Source organism: Trachymyrmex septentrionalis, unplaced genomic scaffold (assembly GCF_001594115.1).
Source record: "Trachymyrmex septentrionalis isolate Tsep2-gDNA-1 unplaced genomic scaffold, Tsep1.0 scaffold69, whole genome shotgun sequence".
NCBI lineage: Eukaryota > Metazoa > Arthropoda > Insecta > Hymenoptera > Formicidae > Trachymyrmex > Trachymyrmex septentrionalis.
This window is the reverse complement of record NW_017305873.1, coordinates 699,364-718,483: the sequence shown is the minus strand read 5'-3', so window position 1 is coordinate 718,483 and position 19,120 is coordinate 699,364. Positions and strand designations below refer to the sequence as shown.

Sequence of the window (19,120 nt, the reverse complement as noted above, 5' to 3'; positions counted from 1 at the left end):
TTTATTCACGGAATAATGAATAAGAAATGACGATTTCTTTGATGAATATTGATTCAATTATTCTTTAATAAAAATTTGATGAGAAGTATAATTGCAAGTATAATTGCAACGTTTAACATAAAAAATGAGGGAGTATTGATCTCTGCTGTGTAGAGACACGATATATATGTTTCTGAGAAATATGTAATAAAGTTTTATATATATATATATATATATATATATATATATATAATTTTAAAAAAACAGTTCTTTTACGTGGGATATATAATTTAAAAAAAGAAACAATGTAACATACAAGAATAAAAGATTAATATCGAAGGTGGAGTTTTGACTGCTTCCAGCAATGCAGTTGGATATAACAGTGAAATGTAGCAAATGAATATAATTATGCCTCGCGAATATTGTATGTTAAAAGTATTTCATTACAAACGATCGTAACGCAAAGCCGCGTGACATTTGCGTTTATTCCTCGATCACTGCTATGTTATTGATAACATACGAAATTTCTCGTATTTGCATTGTAAATGCATGAACAGAATCATTTTCTGTGTCCGCAAGCTATATCTATATAAAAGAACTAATTGAACGGATTCACATTGTACGAGATATTATATGTATACGTGGCTCAACAGATACTATTCTGATTTATTCTAAATAATTGGCTCGTTATATCTCAAAGTAGCAAACTGTTAATATTATCATTTACTCGTTTATGTAACGGACATTGTATTATTCTTTTAATTCCTTTTTTTGATTTAAACAATGAAAATAAACTATAAAAATATTTAAATCGTGTTATTTACAAAGCTAAATATTATTAAAACGCATTAATTTTAATTAAATGAATAATTAAAAGAGTAAACGTCGATTATACGCTGCTTACCTACTTTTTAATTACCTAATTTTTAATATAATTATATTAAAAATTCTGCTATTATAAAAAAAAATTTCCATCAAAATTATGTTGCACCCAAAATCAGCGTGTTATCTAACAACGAAATACGACCGCAAGTAGAGCATACAGAAAACGTTAAGTCAGGTCAGTTAACCCTGAGAGATCCCTTTGCAGCCTTTTACACGTAGGGCTATCGAGGGTGATCGGAAGTGTCTTTATCACAAGCATGCTGCTCGTTGAAGCTTATAACTTTCACCTTTATCATTCTCACCACTCGAAGCCGGAAGCCCTTTGTCTCTTTGTATCTTCTCTCGTCTTTCTCTTCGTTTGCTCACCGACGAAGCGATGCGTAAATCATATTTTTAAAATTGTTACTCCCGAAAATATCTTCTTTTTGTACGTCTAAATGATTATCTTGTTTTATGTGTGTTTATAATTTTGTATCTATTTTGTTCACATATTCTTGATTCTTGACAAATATAATATTAATATTTATTAAAAAAAGATTCAATTTCTCAATCTAAATAAGTAAAAAATGGAACATTGTTAAATTTTCTATAAATTTCTAATTAGCTTATCATAAAAAAAAGCACGAAAATTAATCAAAAACGTTTTTCACTACATATATATATAAACATTAACATTATTATTTAAATTACATCTATTATTTAGTCCTTTTTTGGTCTCCTTTTATTTTTTAATTTTGTCTTTGCAAAGTGAGGAGCGGACTTATATTCATGTTAAAAAAAATTAAAAAAAATTAATTAATTTATTATATTTTTATAGTAAAATAAAGAAAATCTACTGCACACAAGTAATAAGTGAACACACTAATTGTAAGTATTTGAATAATACTATATGGAAAGAATAATTTTGCTAAAGTATCTAAAAATTCAGCTAGGATACCGATCTGAAAATAATTTTATTTTCAAACGTCAAAATAATTAAGTAGAGATCTGTATATCTAGCTGAATTTTTAGATACTTTAGCAAAACTGTTTCTTTCCGTGTAAAATGAAAAAGTGAAAAGCAAGGATTGCACCGCGCGACAGGTAGATTGTTCAACACGATTCCTTTTCTTGCGATCGACATTACCCATTTTCCAGACATCAGAACTGCAAGATCGATTCTCATTCCGATGGCGTAATATTCGTCAGGCACGAGAGAAACGGCGCGGGCGGTCGCGTTACACGGCGCAGCGCCGGCTTTCATTTACGCGAAAACTAGCTGCCCCTCGTCTCATTTTCAGTGCTCAGGTGGCAGGGGGAGACGGAGGATACTCGAAAAGTTTAAGGCTCGTAATAAATGACTCTCGGCGCCCCTCGTCCGCCGGGGCCCGGCGCGCCCGGATATCATTAATTAACAGTAATTAACGCGCGCGCCGGCCTCTCTCGGCGAAGTTTCCGCCGGCAGTCGCGCGTCTTGTCGATGAGGGATGAAATCCGCACGCGAACTGTTCCGACGAATTCGGTGAGCTATAACATATCGAGGAATATATCGTCGATGAATCCAAGTTATCTATAACGGATGGAACCGGAGAGAGAATACATATTTCTTCTTAACATCCGTTATAATATCTGTCCTACGCCTATCCTATCTATTCAGTTAAAATAACGCGTCGTATTTCACACGAATTTGACACGAGGCGAATGATCAGAGTCGTAGGGAAATTATTATATACATATATATGAAAGTATACACAAGTTTACTTAAATATAAAAATACCTTTCACGCTCGATCAATGTCAATGAGAAATAATGGGCACGGGAGGTAGATCGTCCTGTTAAAGTAAACTAAACAACGAGATGATATTCTGAATGTCGACAAGATTGGACATCATTGATTAGCGATAATGCAATACGGGGCATTAATTTTCATTAACTATCGGATATCGAACTTTGTTATCATGTTGTGTGGCCCTCGGATATTCTCGAAGGAGTCTACACCGCATCGATTTTCCCTTGAGAAATCCAGTATCCTCGATGAGGAGATAACAGCAAGTTTGGAGAGACTTGCGAGTTGTATGTCAAACGAAAATATACAATGCATAATTACCATCAACACTGTTAAATGTATATGATGTCAAATTATACACAATTTAAGTTATTTTTAATCACTTCTATAGGACTCTACTCAATATATTGTTAATTTAATTAAAACAATTAAGTTAAATAATTAACTCAAGGAAATGTATTAAATTTGACACAAATTATTATTTAATTGCCCCTTTGACATGAGGGCGTTAATATGGACGATGTTTACTTTGAAATTACAATGTGAATGTAATGGATTGAACAAAATGTTATTTAACTCAAGAGATTGGGATGCTATTGCTCGCTTTGATATCTAATAATGAAAACTGCGCTTTATATTAACTTACATAATTGTATTGGAAATTCTAAATTACTTATTATATTATTGCGACATTATCTTGTCACTATTAACTTATATTTTTAATAATTAAAATTTAAATTAAAACGCAGCAAATTTTTCGTTTTCTTAAAAATCAATATGTCTTCTTTCGCACCAAGATTGTGAAAAGCGGTAGATCTTTCTTTCGTAGAAAATTTCTCTGCATTTCAAGTAATTTATGTTAACGAAGTTCATCAAAACGTAACAAGCTGGTTTCTAGGTAAGGACTAAATTAATGTTAAATAATTTGCTGCCATGTAATAAATTTTAAATTCATCTTCCTCACCTTTAAACCCATCTCCGAAAGAATCGTGAAATGCGCATCAATAATGTCGGATCGTCATTGCGTGACGCGAACGATATATTTATCGTTGCGATGCAGAAAGAAAATGCACGGCGTTGTACATTTCGCGTAATATTCCTCGCAATTTTTACATCCGTCTTGCGGTATTACAGAGAAAAGAAATTCGCGAACGAAAACCTCGGCAATTGGTGAACGCCCAATCCAACGCGGCGACGTAACGATTCTTGTGAATTTCGTAGTCGTAACTGCTCTTTGAACTCGAGTAAACGTTTCTCGAGAACGAGGCTAGATATCGTAACACAGTATTTCACTTGTCTGCAAATTTTCACTGCAACGTAATTTATGTCATCGTAATGGCCGTTGTTCCGATAAGGGGGTCACATCTTCAGATCAAGGAAAATGAACGACGAAACTTTTTTTCGAAAAAAAAAGAAAGGAGTACACCAACGTAGTTGGTCGTAAACAGCTTACAAAGTCGGGCAATCGTACAATTCTTTTAGAGACTATCATTCTCAGAAGAAGACAGAACCTTAAGATACGAGAAAAATAATGGAATTGTAAATAAAAAAAAGAATTGAATTAAATTATCATTAAGAAAAAGAAGAGAAATGAGAGATAAGGCACGGTGTAGTACACAGAAAAGAAAAATAAAAGATTCCTGCTTTAAAGTAATGGATGTTAAAATATTATAAAGCAACGAAAACGTTACAATTTCTTTTATAATTCAATTTGGCATCGCTATATAACATCCGTTCTATATTAATCTGCAGAAATTCTTCGTATATTGTCTGTTAAAGAAAAATTTGGGCTACCTATCTTATACGTTGCTATCTCCTACAGATCGTTCATGTGATCGAAATATGTGTAGTCCAGATGTAAGAGTATAAAGTGTTTCACTCCTGAGGTGCGTAGTCGATGATTATAATTACAAAAAATGTCCAAAATGTTATTAAGCCAATATACAGAAGCTATTAGAAATTTACCACCGAAAAGAAATTTTACCAAAACTAGTATTCGACTATGTGCAATAAAACACCTTGTATTTTTTAACCTGCATCACACGATACATGTTTTCCTACTGAATACACATTTTCCTACTGGATTGCTTGTGTGTTAGTAAATTACTAAAAACTCTATAGTTTGTGTGATACAATTATACTCTCTAAAATTTTTAGAGTAAATTATCATTCTGAAGAGTGAAATCAGAATCAATCTCATTCTTAGATTGAAAATTGAGCCATTCTTTTTCAAGACTCTTTATATAGTGAGATTCTACTCCAAAGAGAGTAGTAATTTACTAAAACGCAAGCAATCGAGCAGGAAAAACCAGCAACGTGCAGCAGACTTTACATCACGGTGTGGCGTAGATTCGTGGATCGCGTTGCGTTGAAGAATGCAACAAGAGAGGAAGAGAGAGAGAGAGAGAGAGAGAGAGAGAGACCGCAAAGGAAAACAAAGGGAAAAGGAAAGAGAGAAACAAACAGGTCTCGGGAAGCAACGAGAGTGTTTCACCTGGCAAACGTGACCGTGTGAGGCCGCGATCGCCGTTAAGCCGATTTACGGGCGCACGTGCGAGAATTCTACGAGCGCAACGGGACGGATAATGACGTTAAGAGGATCCATAGGAGCTTCCGCACTCACGTGTCGTGTATGTGAGATCTCCTCATGTTCGTCTTCGTCTTTGCTTTGTCGCTGCGAGACACATCATGTTCGCGTGCGTCGTGCCGCTTTGCGTCGCGACGCTACACGACGCTCTGGCGACACGTTCCGAAGTACATCGTGAGATGTATCCACGGCAAGAATCGACGCGTTGCGATTCTCGCGAATAATGTCGCCAATTCAATACGAGACCTCCTTTTTCCGGTTATTGATAAATAACGAACCGGTGAATTTTTCGTGGTAATTTATAATCAATATCTCAGCTGAAATTTGGTTGTGTTAAGAAGACTAAAGTGTCGATTTGGTGATTATTATAACAATGGTGTTAATTTTGATGGTGTGTACTTATTCTTTTTGCTCCAACATCTTATTGTATATAAATTTTAATTTGTAAAACTCACTTTAGAACATCTATAATTTATATTAGCAGTACGCGTCATGGCTCTTTTGGTCAGTCACGAATCGTAAACTCTCTCTTATTGGCTCTCTCAATCAAATTTTTGTAATTTATAAGTCGTGCGATTACGCATATATCATTCTCCGCCTTGTATATATTTTACATTCTAATTAATTAAACTTATTCTATGTATGATTCTTCAATTTATCTATTCTTTATCTATTATATAACATATAATATTATAAATAAAATATCATTAAATTAGAAAAAATTATAAACCATCTAAAATGAGCTTAAAAAAATCAATGACACATTTATGAAATATGTAATTTTTAAAAATTAAAAATATTTTTTAAAAGAATAAGTCATTCCAGTTCTTCATTCTATTTATTAGAATATTGAAAAACATTATTATGTGATTAATGTTATCAATGAACATTACTCATAGCTGACAAGAATCGGTGTAATTATTTTCATGCAATAATTGATATCTATTCTCAATATTGTATATATAATTATGAAAAAAAGATTTATATAAACAATTAAAAAAAGATATAAGAAAAGCCATGAGAAACAAGTGATACGTTTACAATTACGATTTTATAAAAATTTTATAAAAATCCTTTTAAAATTGTATGTATGGATCTGTTTCAGTTATTTGGAGATATATAACGAGAGGGTAAGGGATCTCCTGAAGCCGTCGACGAGCACGAGCGGTCTCAGAGTTCGAGAACATCCTCGACTAGGACCTTATGTTCAAGGTACTCTACGCTCGTTTAGTGTGAAACGTCGCGTATACCGAGGACGTCGGCTAAAATTCCTCGAGAGTCTTCTTACTTCAGTGTGTAGCTAAGTCTGGGCTATTTGAATCTTCTCCTAATTCGCTCTGCAACCTTCATTATTCGATGCATTATTCTCACTATATTATTATAGTCCGCATTAATATAAAAATAAATGCGGCATATTAAATATTGTATATATTAAATATATTATTAATTTCATGAATAATGTTTGTAACTTTATTTTAAAATTATTCTTTTTGTACGATTATTAGAAAATATAAATGATATATATCTTTAAATTAATTATATTTTTTAAATTAAAATATTATTTAATATCTATTATAGTCACTATTGTTATCTATATACAAATAAATGTATTTCGACTTTTTAAGCCCTCTGATCTTAAGTTATTGCGAACTTGCACCCTTGAGCTTTCGATCGATTCAACTATTCCCACATTGTAAAATCCTTGAATGGATTGATTCTCGAATCTTGTCATCTTCGAATTTTAGAGTGCTAATATAACTTTTAAATCCCTGGATTCTCAATTTTTCGATATAAATTTTTCATCTCGAATATACTCATTTTTTTTACAAATTTCTGCACAAATTCACGCTAATCTATTCACCATTATAATCTACACGGAAAGAATTATCTTTTAAAATTCATCCTGAAAATTAATCAAACTCATCGTATATTTTATTGCAGTTTCATTAATGAATAAGAAAAAATTTACATAAAATTCTTCGAAATACAATGTTGTCCCAGAGCTGCCATATTATCAAGGTAAACTCTAAGAAAAAATTCTCTCCGTATATAATATAATATTCAACAATAAAACTTAACCGATAGATCTCACAATTGTGATACGAATTAATATACTCGTATTTCGTCATCGACGATTCTCTTGACTATCCTCGATTGAACGATCTTTGTTTGTTTTAGGTTTAACACACCATGTGGTTCGCACCCTGGGGTCGTTGATATCATACGTGGAGGAGGGCACAAAGGCCAGAAAGACAGCCTCGACACTTCAGAACCCCAGTAGCAGTCGTAGCCACGCTCTGCTGACGGTCGATCTCTCGCAGGAGACAGCCGACGCCGAGCGTTCCAGCAGCAGTGGTACTTCCTTGTCCTCCAGGAGGCAGGACGCCACTCTGCACAGCGGTAGCAGGTTACACCTAGTCGATCTGGCGGGCAGCGAAAGCGCGGCCACCTGCAGCGGCGTTCATCGACTGAAGGTGAGTCATTTCCTAAAAATAATATCGTCCGCCGGAATATTCGCCAGCTGAATTTCGCGCGATGAAAATCGATATTCGTCCGTTTCGCGGATGGATAGAGCTCCGTTATCAATCTCGTCCTGGCCGCCGCGTCGCGCGCTAATAGACTCGCCTAATCGACCGTCGGAGTTACTTGCGAAAGTAACAAGCGTGAAAGACGAGCGCGAGGAAGTGTTGATGCAAATTAAAAACTACTTTTTTATCGAAACGTTTTTATATTGATAAATTGAAGCTACTTGAATTTGTAATTATCAGAGTATAAATGTTTAAAGAGATTTCATGTGCATCAGTGATACCTAGCATCTGTCTCCGTTTTCATCGCGAGTTTTTTGTGATATATGCGTATCGTATGAAAAAATAAATTTATTTTCGAAATGGATTTAGTACATCAGATGAAAAGCAATCGTGTAGATAAGAGACAAAATGTTAGTGTTCTATGCCTTAATGCACGTGCAATTTTGTCATTACTGTGATTGATCGATGTTGATATAATCATGCCTTCTACGATACGGAAAGAATCATCACGACGTAGCAAAAATTTAGGCATCATCGCTAATAGTGTTTCGCGTATGAAAGTAAAAGTATGTGCTTACTATTATAAAAATTCTTTCGTTAAATTAACAAGTTTCATAAGTGCATACATATACTGCTATTATCGACAGATTTGCATTATAAATTAAAAAAATATATAGGACAGTTAGATCAGTATCAAACTGATTATCGCAATATTTATCGTATCATTTACTTTGATAACACATTGAAAGCCAGAGCTCGGTAAAATAACTGATATGACTTATTTTAAATATTAAATAAAAAATAGGTCACAAGAAATTATTTAAAATATAAAATAAGAAATAAGACCCGAAAATACATTAATTTATTTAAAATATAGAATAACTTTTATTTAAAATAGAATAAATAATTTACTTTTATTTTAAAAAAGTTTTCGAAGGCAATTTCTTATTTTAAATAAGAAATTGATTTCGAAAACTTACTCAAAATATGAAAATAAGAAATTGTATTTTAAATAAACGTTTCAAATAGTAAATTCAAAATATTTTAATGATTTTGTTTATTTAAATATATGAATATACATTTATGAGTATAACGTTTCAGTTTTTTTATAAATATATAGTCTATAATTAATATTTAATAGTACTAACTCTTCGCGAACCACAGATGGAAAATTGAAACATGGATCATATGTGGGTATATCTTGTGCCCCATACATGCTATACTTCATTATAAATATACTATAATTTAATTATTCATTGTCACTTTTATTGACGGATCGGTAACATTTAATTGATACAATTTATTTAAAATAAAAAATATAAAATAAGTTTCAAAAACTTATTTAAAATATTAAATAACATTCTAATTTTTTTTTAAATTTAAAATACATATTTTAAATAAATTTATTTCAGATAAAACCGAGCCCTGCTGAAAGCAGCTGATTAAAAATTTTTTTAGGAAACTAAAGATTTTAAATTAATATATTCAATAAAAATATCCAATAAGCCTAATTATTTTAATGTTACTTTCGCGTTTTGTTATTGTTTGTAGGAAGGTGCGAATATCAACAAGAGCCTGGTGGCTTTAGGGAACGTGATATCCGCACTCGCTGAGAGAGGCTCAACCGGAAGTAGGCCAGGAAGAAGATACATCCCTTACAGAGACTCTTCGCTCACTTGGCTGCTGAAGGATGCACTCGGCGGAAATGCCACCACCATTATGCTCGCCAGTAAGTGTCTGTCGGTATTTTCCTTTTGATCTTTCCCTTGTCGTCCTCCTAAACTCGTACTTACTTCCTTTTTCAACCTTCGCGATCTTAGAATGTTTCATCGACGTTAAAAGGTTTCCTTCCGGGAATATTTTACTCGTGCAAATCGCGTTTCGCAGTGTGTATTTTCGTGAGAAAATTATAAGTTCACTTTTCCCCTCTTTTGATCTCGAACCCTCCATTTTAATATCCTTTCTGTTGCCAGAATGACGCATCGTTCTCGCGCGCAGAGATTGAAATCCAACGACTAATTCGACATTGCTTAATTGGCCCTTTTAGTACAAAACTTTCGCGTTCAAACAGTTAATTACAATCGGCTGTTGTTAATCGACTGATTTACTTCAGGTTCTTTTGCCTTTTCTCGTTAAAGATTGTTTAACTCGTTCAGACATTTTCCTCCGAATTCAGATGTTTTCCTTTCATGATCGTCGGATTACGACGAAAAGCCGGCTATTTCTTTCCTTTCTTTGCAGCGGCAATTTCTCATTTTCCCATAAATTCCACTAGTTATTGGAGAAGAAATATTATCGCGAGATTTGTGAAATTATTCCCATTCGCGATAACCCGGGCTGGATATAATTGGTTTAAATGCTTTTCCAGGCGAGCTAAGACGCGGAGATTAAATTTCAATAGAGCCGAGATAGAGAGACGCGAAAAGCGGTAAATAAGAAATCTGTAGTGAGCTTGCGACAGTAGCTACGTGATCGATCCATCGCCAATATTCTTCCTTCGCAGTGTATGGTAGTCGTTATCGAATATGATTAATATTTTCAACAATATAATATAAAAATTGATGCTTTATATACATATATATGTTTATATAATAGATTTTAGCGTAATGCGATTATAAAATATAATCACAGATTTAATAAAAAATTATTAAGAGTCAATATGAGCAAGTTAAATTAATACGAACGCTAGCAATGCTCGTACAAAATGTTTTCTGAACCATTAATTAATTAAACTATTAATTCAATTGTGGAATAATACTTGAATATGTTCAAATTTTTATGTACATTTTAGTTAATGCATTTTGAATAATATTGTTAAGAGCTTTGTAGAAGGCATGTCAGAAATATTTAGGAACCCGACTTCTCTAGAGTAAACTGTTCATGACGGATTTATCTAAAGCATCATAGCGTCGTTACCTTAGAAGGGTTTCGCCCGGTTATATTCGACTCTCTTTGATTGTATTAACCTGCACAACAGTTTCTCTCGAGGGAATAAATGTTATGCGAACTGAATAGAATATTAAGAAGATCATCGTAAATGACAATTAATTTGCCAATTTAGAACAGGGAAACGCTATTTTCCCGTAGAAACCTATGGTAGTTAGATAAAGCACGTAGAGAAGATTGCGTTACACAGTACTAATAGATAAATCCTTATTTGAACCATATTTTTTTCGAATCTCAAAATTGATCTTTTCCTTAGATTAAAATCAAATCGAATTTAAATTTAAAATAACGATAAAATACATAATTCACGGATCTTTACTTTGGAGATGGATATAAATGCTTGAATATATTTTAGGAAAATATTTTCGAATATTTTCCTTAGGTTTATTTTTCTTAGATCAAATTTGCAACACAATTGCGCATTAAAAAATTTTAATTTTTAAGATACGTTAACGCATTTGAAATCGTTGGTCTCGGAAAGAAAGTTGGTCTCGCAAAATCTATACTTTCAATTTAACTGTTTTTACTTTGATTCGTTGATCGTCGCGATATTTTTATCTCTTCTATCGTTCTGTGATAAACCAACGAAACTGACGTAATTGAGCCGACGGGCGTAAAAGAGACGTTAATCAAGGGAAGGTGCGCCGATCTTCCCTCTTTCGACTCGTCACAATTAATTGTCGAAATGAAAGAGTCGATCGCACGATCTGTATAATTGGCCGGAAAAAACAACGGAGAGTTTTGCAAATACTTCTAGTCGACCTGGCGACGTGTATAATTAATCGTAGCGGAATATTCCAAACCGCTGATCATCGGCAATTAATTGAATTGCTAATAGCATTTCGGTTTATTATCGGGGAGACGTTTAATATTCAACGGGTCCACATTTGTGATTGAGCGTATAGTGCGTAGATAAATAGACATTATATTATCTCGCGGACCGCATACTCTGCCGCCGCGATGGTGGATTTTATATGTCGATTCTACAGTACGACGTCCAGAAAAGTTGCCGTCCATTTGAAAATTCATTTCAGATTATCGAACTCTCGGCGAGCCGTGAGTTATTTCCAGTTGACTTGTCTACGCGGAGTTTCATTCCGTACATTTCCTCTCGATTAATTTCCAGACAGAAGCCCGCTGTTGGAAGTATCTGATTATCTGTATGTCTACGGATTTATGAATGCGGCAAATCTTATATAGATCTGTTTCCAAAGAGCAAATAACATTGAAAAGAGTTTAGTACTAGCTACCAAATTTGTTTAATGAAATAATACCAATTAAATATTTATAATAGTTAATATGATATAATAGTTACTGTGTTTTATTAATTACATTAACTAAACATTTAATTAGTATTATTTCACTAAACATGGAAAAGTAAAATAATTTTTAGCTACATTAACTATCATTTAATTGGTATCACTTCACATTTACTAAACATTTGATAGCTATTATCGAACTCTTTTATCATTAAACAGAATATGCAGATTTCTATATTGAGAGAAAATGCAATCTCTTTAGTGAACGGAAAATATTTCGGATGGTTTCGAAATTGTCTTCGAATAGACAAATAGTATTTTGCGATGTTTCGCAATAGACACGTTTAGTAGATATTACCTATAAAGCAATCTTTCATTATCGATATCTAATCGCTAATGTACGATTGTACTTAGAATGCAAGTGTGCCGCAACAGCTAGTATTAATCAGGAAATCGCACTGTAACGATTAAATAGTTGTAGTTGGAACGTACAATAATTTTATCATTTATTCTCGGTGTTAATACGAAACTTACTATTTCTTTCAGCGATATCTCCGGCCAGCGGAAGTTACAACGAGACCGCGCACACCCTACGATTCGCGCAAAGGGCGCAGAGCGTGGTCAATCGACCAGTGGTCAACGAGGATCCCGTGGAGAGAATTATTCGTGAACTAAGGGCTGAAGTGGCCAGATTGAAATCTTTATTACTGGAGAAGGCAAGAAGCTTACGGATATTTTACTCACACGTTGGAAAATTCGTGTTAAATTTAACATTTCACGTATCTCAAACGGTCCACTCGAATTTGTGTTAATTTAAAATAAGATAAATGTAAAAAGGACAATAGAGCATAGAGATTTTTTAATACTAATGTAATTTCGATAAAATATCGAAATTTGCGAATTATTTGCGCGTACACGCGAATAATACAAGGTATTATTTCACAAATATCTCTTGACTCTTTTTTGCAAATTATCTGTAGAGGTGTTATTTTAATCGAATAAAAATTAACACCACTTTCTCGTTTGTCTTCTGACGCGGCTGAAATGAAAAATCGAGCTTGGCGGAAGCGAGGCTGAAAACGCGAAAGGATTTAATCCTCGGCCTGATGTTGATCGAGCGACTTTATAACGTGGCCGGAGATTCGCATGCTGCCGGCAGAAAATATTAATGAGTTCGAGTAGCGCGCGATCGGTAATAACACGGCATTATAAAACAAATTTCGCAATTTTGCTCGACGTAAAACGCGCGGATCCGCGATAAATAGCAGTCAATTTTTCAGCCACGTTTTAACTCGCGCGCGAGAGAGTGGCGCAAGTTTATTATCAGGGTTTACCAATACGCCGAGCAGTGCCGTTATATTGTTCGATGTCATTACGCAAATGAGATTCATTGATCGTTTATTTGACACTTATTGAGCGCCCATTGCGAGCGATTGGCCGAACGATTGCTGATAAAATATAGCACGCCGATGTGTTACGCTTAACGAGCGAACAGCGTTTCCATTTCCATCAGGTAGTTTCCATCCTTCATTTCCGCACGTTGCATAATCGCCGATTAATTAAATTCCTCATACTTCGCCCACAATCGCAACTTCGTTGACTCCCGCGTCGTATTTTAAATCCGAGATAAAATATTATTCACGGACAATAATAATTTCTTTTGAAAGATATAGAATATCATAATTGTAATGTATATTGGAAATGGAAATATTGAAACAAAATCAAACGCTCCCCTTTTTCGTCAAATATAGAGAAAGCAATTGTCAATTCAAGTTAATATGATTTAAATATTTAATTTTAAGCATCAATTTAAATATTAATTAATTTTTAATTACATAATTTATAATTTTGACAAGAGTAAAAGTTATTGCAAATTTTAATATATGTAGGTATAATAAAAAATTAAAAAATATTAAGAGAAAAAATTTAAGAGATTATTTCGAATCAAAAATATTCGTGAAAAAAGCGTATAATTTGAAGTATGCATAATATGGTGAAAAATTGCCATATATAGAAGCTCGTAGTAACATCGCTGCAATGTTGCAATATTACCACAATATTACCGCAACGTTAGGAACGTTGTATAGATTAGAACTACACAACTTAATAAAATATATATTTTGTTATTTAAATATATTATATATTATATTCATTTTCAGTTTAAATTAAAACTAGTTATACGAATCTTATTGCAGGATATCGACCAGACTAAAGCGCCGTGTTGCTGCGGCAAAGTTCAAAGTTCAAAAGATTCCTCGACGGATCCTCAGTATCGTGAAGAACAAGAATTGGTCAACACTTTACAATTGGAGGAATCCAATCATAAAAACAAAACTGTACAATCGAAAGATAACAAAAATCTCGATACACTTCCGATAAGAAGATACAATTCCAGTGATAGTGTGACGACTTACGAGACGAGCTCTTCAGGATCTATCAGAAAATTCAACTCTTACGAGCATTTGCAACTTCCTGACTGCTTCATCGGCAATTATAACCAGGCCAAGGTCACTGAATTGAATGACGAAGATGACGAGGTGGTGAACGAGATTAAGAAACCTGTCTTTGTGGATATACCGACACTGGTGGCTGTATTGATCAAGCCAGACGACAGCTTGCAAGAATCATCTACACAGATCGAAGAAATTTGTTCCGATGAAGTGCAAGAAGATTCGATCGATGCCGATTTTATAGAAGGCAGCAACGAGGATTTCGAGGGATCGGAAAGAATCGACGACGTCGATCCTGATGATTGCAGCAGTTCAGCGAATTCGTGCATCTTGAAAGACTCAGAGATCGGTGATCTTCATCAGATTACCTCAGGATGCCCTCCACCAAGTCCGGTATCTGTTGGAAGAAGCAGACCGAGAGGTAAGTTCAGTAAGCAAAATTCGATTGATTTACCTTCGTTCAACTTGAACGTCTCGAAGAAGTTTGGCTCTATCGACGGAATTAGCAAGAAGAAGGAACCAATTTTCGGCGTTCAGCGATCGCATACGAACTTAGAGAAACGCCCGACGCTATCCGAACGTGGAAAGAAGCTCAATAATATTCGCGAGATCGATGATCGCAAGGCAAATGTTAAGTCGAATAACATCTGGAGAGCGATCGGTAGTAAAGATCATCTGCAGAGGAAGAGTAGCAACGAGTCCGATAAGAGTTTGAAGGACTCTATCAGTGGCAGAACAGGTAGCTATAACAGTATCGGCAGAAAGTCGAGTTTGGAGAGCTTGAAGAGAAAGACCAGCAAGGACAGTAGTTCAAGTAGCTCTAAAGACGAACAGATCTTGATCTCGAGTTTGACACGCGACAAGGTAGCACGCAGAAAGAGCTCCTTGGATCAAGAAGCAGCAGCAGCAGCAACAGCAGCGGCAACAGCGGCGGGCGGTGTAAAGCATCACACAGCCATTCAGAAAGTGAAACGCTCCGAAATTGTGGCAGCCGTCACAGAAAGACTTTATTCTAGCAGAAAGCACACAGAAGAGACTAATATGGCGAGCAGCAATACACCGGGTATGCGTTCACCACCGGAAGGTATCGATGTGAAGATGCCAAACAGCCTCATAGCGCGATCGAGACTTCAGGAGATTTCGCGAAAAATGCTGTTGAAACGGCGAAAGATCAATGTCGATACTCAGACGGAAACAGCGTCGACACTGCGCTTCAAGGATACAGCGTGTCTGACGGACCAACCTAAGGTAGTTTTCCAAGACGCGGCGGTTCTCACAGACGATCACGCGGACGGAGATGTCGCGATAGTTGCGATGGATCGCCGATTACCTGTTCTTAGAGTAAAGGACATGGCAACGCTGACAGATCGACGACCGCCAACCAGTATCTTCCGCTGCAAGGATGCTGAAAGCTTAGCAACCGACCTGGACTTCGACGACTACGAACTCCACTCGCCGCGAAATGATTCTGGTATACTTTCTGACGATGCACAGAATTACGCCGAGAGTAATCTATCTAGTGCTGATGTGTCTGAACTTTACCCGGAAAGTGGTGACAAAAGAGTACCATGCACGGATAATTCGACCAACACGTTCCTCGCGTCGTCGGGAAGGAATTCGGCGGTGCAAACGACGGTGCGACGATTGGAAACAACGAATCGACTAAAAGATAATTCGGAGAATAAAAGCTATAGCAGGTGCTGTAGTTTGATTCACGAGCTCAGTCAACATGCACGAACAAATAGCCCCGAGAAGAACGTTATCTCCATATCTCTACCAGAAATGATCAGTATAACTATTGAGAGCACAAATGGTCTAGAGTCAAGAATCGCGGTGATAGACGATAGTGACGCCGTACAGGAAAAACCGAAACCCATTTCCAGCGACAAGGCAGCACAGACGGATAAAGAGATTAAAAATGAAACTGAAGGATCCTTTCTAAAGGATTTTGCAGTCAAATCGACGGCCATTCAGACGGACGGCAGAGTTTTCAGAATCGAGAATATCTTTCAAGATCCAAAGAGCAAAAGCTGCGATGACGCGTCTTCCAATGTGAAGAAAGAGACTGCGATAAAGAAGTCGGTAACTTTTAGAAGTTCCTTAGGCACTTCTTCTGTCATTGAGACAAAAGAGAATGGCACAGAGACGGAATGGAATGGAATATACAATGGTGATGTTTGTCAGGAAACGTGGCCGATTCCGAAAGGTAGTTTAACACAGGCTTTCATCATTAAGAAACGTAGCTACAATTTAAGTCCTAGAAGACCACACAGACTTGCCGATCATGATCTATGGAAAAACTGGACTCTTCCGTATCTAGAAAGATCGAAATTTATCGATCATAACAGAGAGATAAGGACTATGCCACCTTCTACGCAACAAGATATTAATTTAGAATTAGTTGATAATTTATTTTCTTCTATGATAAACAACGAATGTTCTTTTGTCGATACAATTCCAGAAGATACGGCTCAGAAATCATGTAATCAAGACTCGAATGACAATTGCAAGAGTTTGGAAAAATCAAACTCTATTTCGGCAAAGAACTTATTAAATTACGATCATAATTTTTCGGATGATAGTCTTGATTATGACGACGACAACGTCGCGAAAAAGACAATTGAGATAAAAACTATGGATTTGCATGACGATAAAAATTATGAGAGCCTTTGTCCTCCGGATGTCGTTGCGCACACGAAGAAAGAAGCTTCGAAATCGATGAATCATGTAGATTCAACTGACGTCGAGTCCTCGACGTTAGTCGATTTTGATGATATTCAGATAGAGTTTCCAAAGAGAAAACCTGATGAAATATCGGAAAAGAATCCACTGCAAGATTACAAGGCGTTGATCCTCGGGACATCATTGCATGTTGTAGATAGTGATTCCGAAGGAGAAGCGAAAATCAAACAGTTTGATAATACTGGCAAGAAAAAAGTATCTTTTTCAAATCCCAGTAGTCACGAGGAGATAACTGACGTCATGAATAATCGTAAAATTCTGGCACCAAAACAAAATTCAGAAGTAGCCTTAAAGCCTATTATAAAGAAGGTGAAAAGGAAGCCGGTTGTGACTGAAAGTTTAGATATCATTCGATCGAATGTCAAAATCGATCAGTCTTTACAGCAGAAAAAAATAGAATCGACGAAGAGCGAAGAAGTTCTGCCTACTTTGAAAAAGAAGAATGATTCTGAGAACTCTGAAGAATGCCTTAACGACGAGAAGATGGAATGCTCCAACGAAGATCTTCGCAACGAAGTTGTCGAAGATAGTGTCGTCATCGACAAAGGCGCTCATTCTCATACAGCATCGAAGAGAAATATTCTTGAAGAGTATCTGAATGAAGCAATAACTTTCATGCGCAACATGAACTCTATCAACGAGTACATGAGTGCCACAAACATGTTGGAGAACTATGGGAAGCGTCGCAGAAAACGAGGAGGTCGTCGTGGGAATAATTCGAACACGGATAAAGATTATACAGAATTTCGAGAACGCAAAGTGAGCCTGAAGGATGACACGGACAAATACTTGCTGCCGGACAATGATGAGATCGTTGCTATCGAATCTTATGTGAAATGTTTGAAAGGCATCGAGAGATTGGAGGCATGCATCGATAATGTCAACAAGCACAACCAGGTCCTTCGAGACAGATATGGCATCGATGTTGAGTCTGCTGGCGCTAAATTCAGTTTAGCGAGTTCCAATGTAGATTCTAAGGTGTCCAGCATCAGTGACGACGCTATCCATCAATGCGAAAACGCAGTTTCCGAAAATGATGCTGAGAATTGCGATGAATCCGATCTTTCCAGGATTTCCTTACCGCTTTTGTCTTCCACTCGAACTGACGGCGCGAAACGATTAACGTTAAATGAGACAGAAAAGTATCAAGCTGTTACTGAGATAGATGAACAGGATCTTGACGACAAGAACAACAATATTATTGAGGATGATCTCGAGCGTAAAATCTTCGATCAACTAATGCGCGCGGCCGATCTTAGTAAATGCTGGAGTCTGAAACAATCCCGACAGGAACGCCCCCGGAAAATATCCGATCTTAGATCGCAAAGCCCGACAACTTACTCCAAGTTACGAGGGACTTTCCAACAGGACGTTCATGGCATCCTTAATTTCGACGAAGTTTCCACCGAGGATTATCTCGAACGCATTCACGGAATCGAGAGTAGCCCCTGGACGTTTAGGAAAACGAAGCTATCGGATCAAACGAATGATATTAACTCGAGGACATCGATCGGTTTTGGAATTGATTCTGAAGCATTTTGCGGCGAATCAATTTCAAAATTGGAAGACAATGGTAATTTGTCAGATATCGAGATGTCGAACAAATCGACGATTTTCCAAATAAAGCATCATAATTATCTAATAGATCCTATAAAATCGATCGAAGCAGAACCGCCTTATAAAGAAAAGGAGATTGTGCGGAAATCAAAAGATAGTTTAAGAACTGAATTAATAAACTCCAGATTTGGAGATTCTTTTACAGTGGAATTGAAATATCCCGGTAGCCCAAGAGCAAAATTTTTGGAACTTTTAAGTGAGAGGAGACGTATCGTAGAAAATAGCAGGGGTACAAATGCATTTTAAGATCACTGAACAATCTTTCTTCTTAAATTGTAAATCTATTTTTCACATATATTTTGTATTTTGACAATTATTAGAGAGAGAGAGAGAGAGAGAGAGAGAGAGAGAGAGAGAGAGAGA

At 35.8% G+C, this 19,120-nt stretch overlaps 1 protein-coding gene across 1 annotated transcript in view; it reads left to right on the top strand.

Annotated features, from left to right (window-relative positions):
* LOC108753359 (centromere-associated protein E-like) overlaps positions 1-19,094 on the top strand; it is a 42,486-nt gene extending 23,392 nt beyond the window's left edge. Inside the window, exons 4-8 of the mRNA XM_018494882.1 lie at positions 6,321-6,427; positions 7,394-7,689; positions 9,295-9,472; positions 12,495-12,664; positions 14,144-19,094. Of these exons, the coding sequence (XP_018350384.1) occupies positions 6,321-6,427; positions 7,394-7,689; positions 9,295-9,472; positions 12,495-12,664; positions 14,144-19,003 (5,611 nt within the window). The 3' untranslated portion in view covers positions 19,004-19,094. The remainder of the gene's footprint in view (positions 1-6,320; positions 6,428-7,393; positions 7,690-9,294; positions 9,473-12,494; positions 12,665-14,143) is intronic.
* Positions 19,095-19,120: the final 26 nt, after the last annotated feature.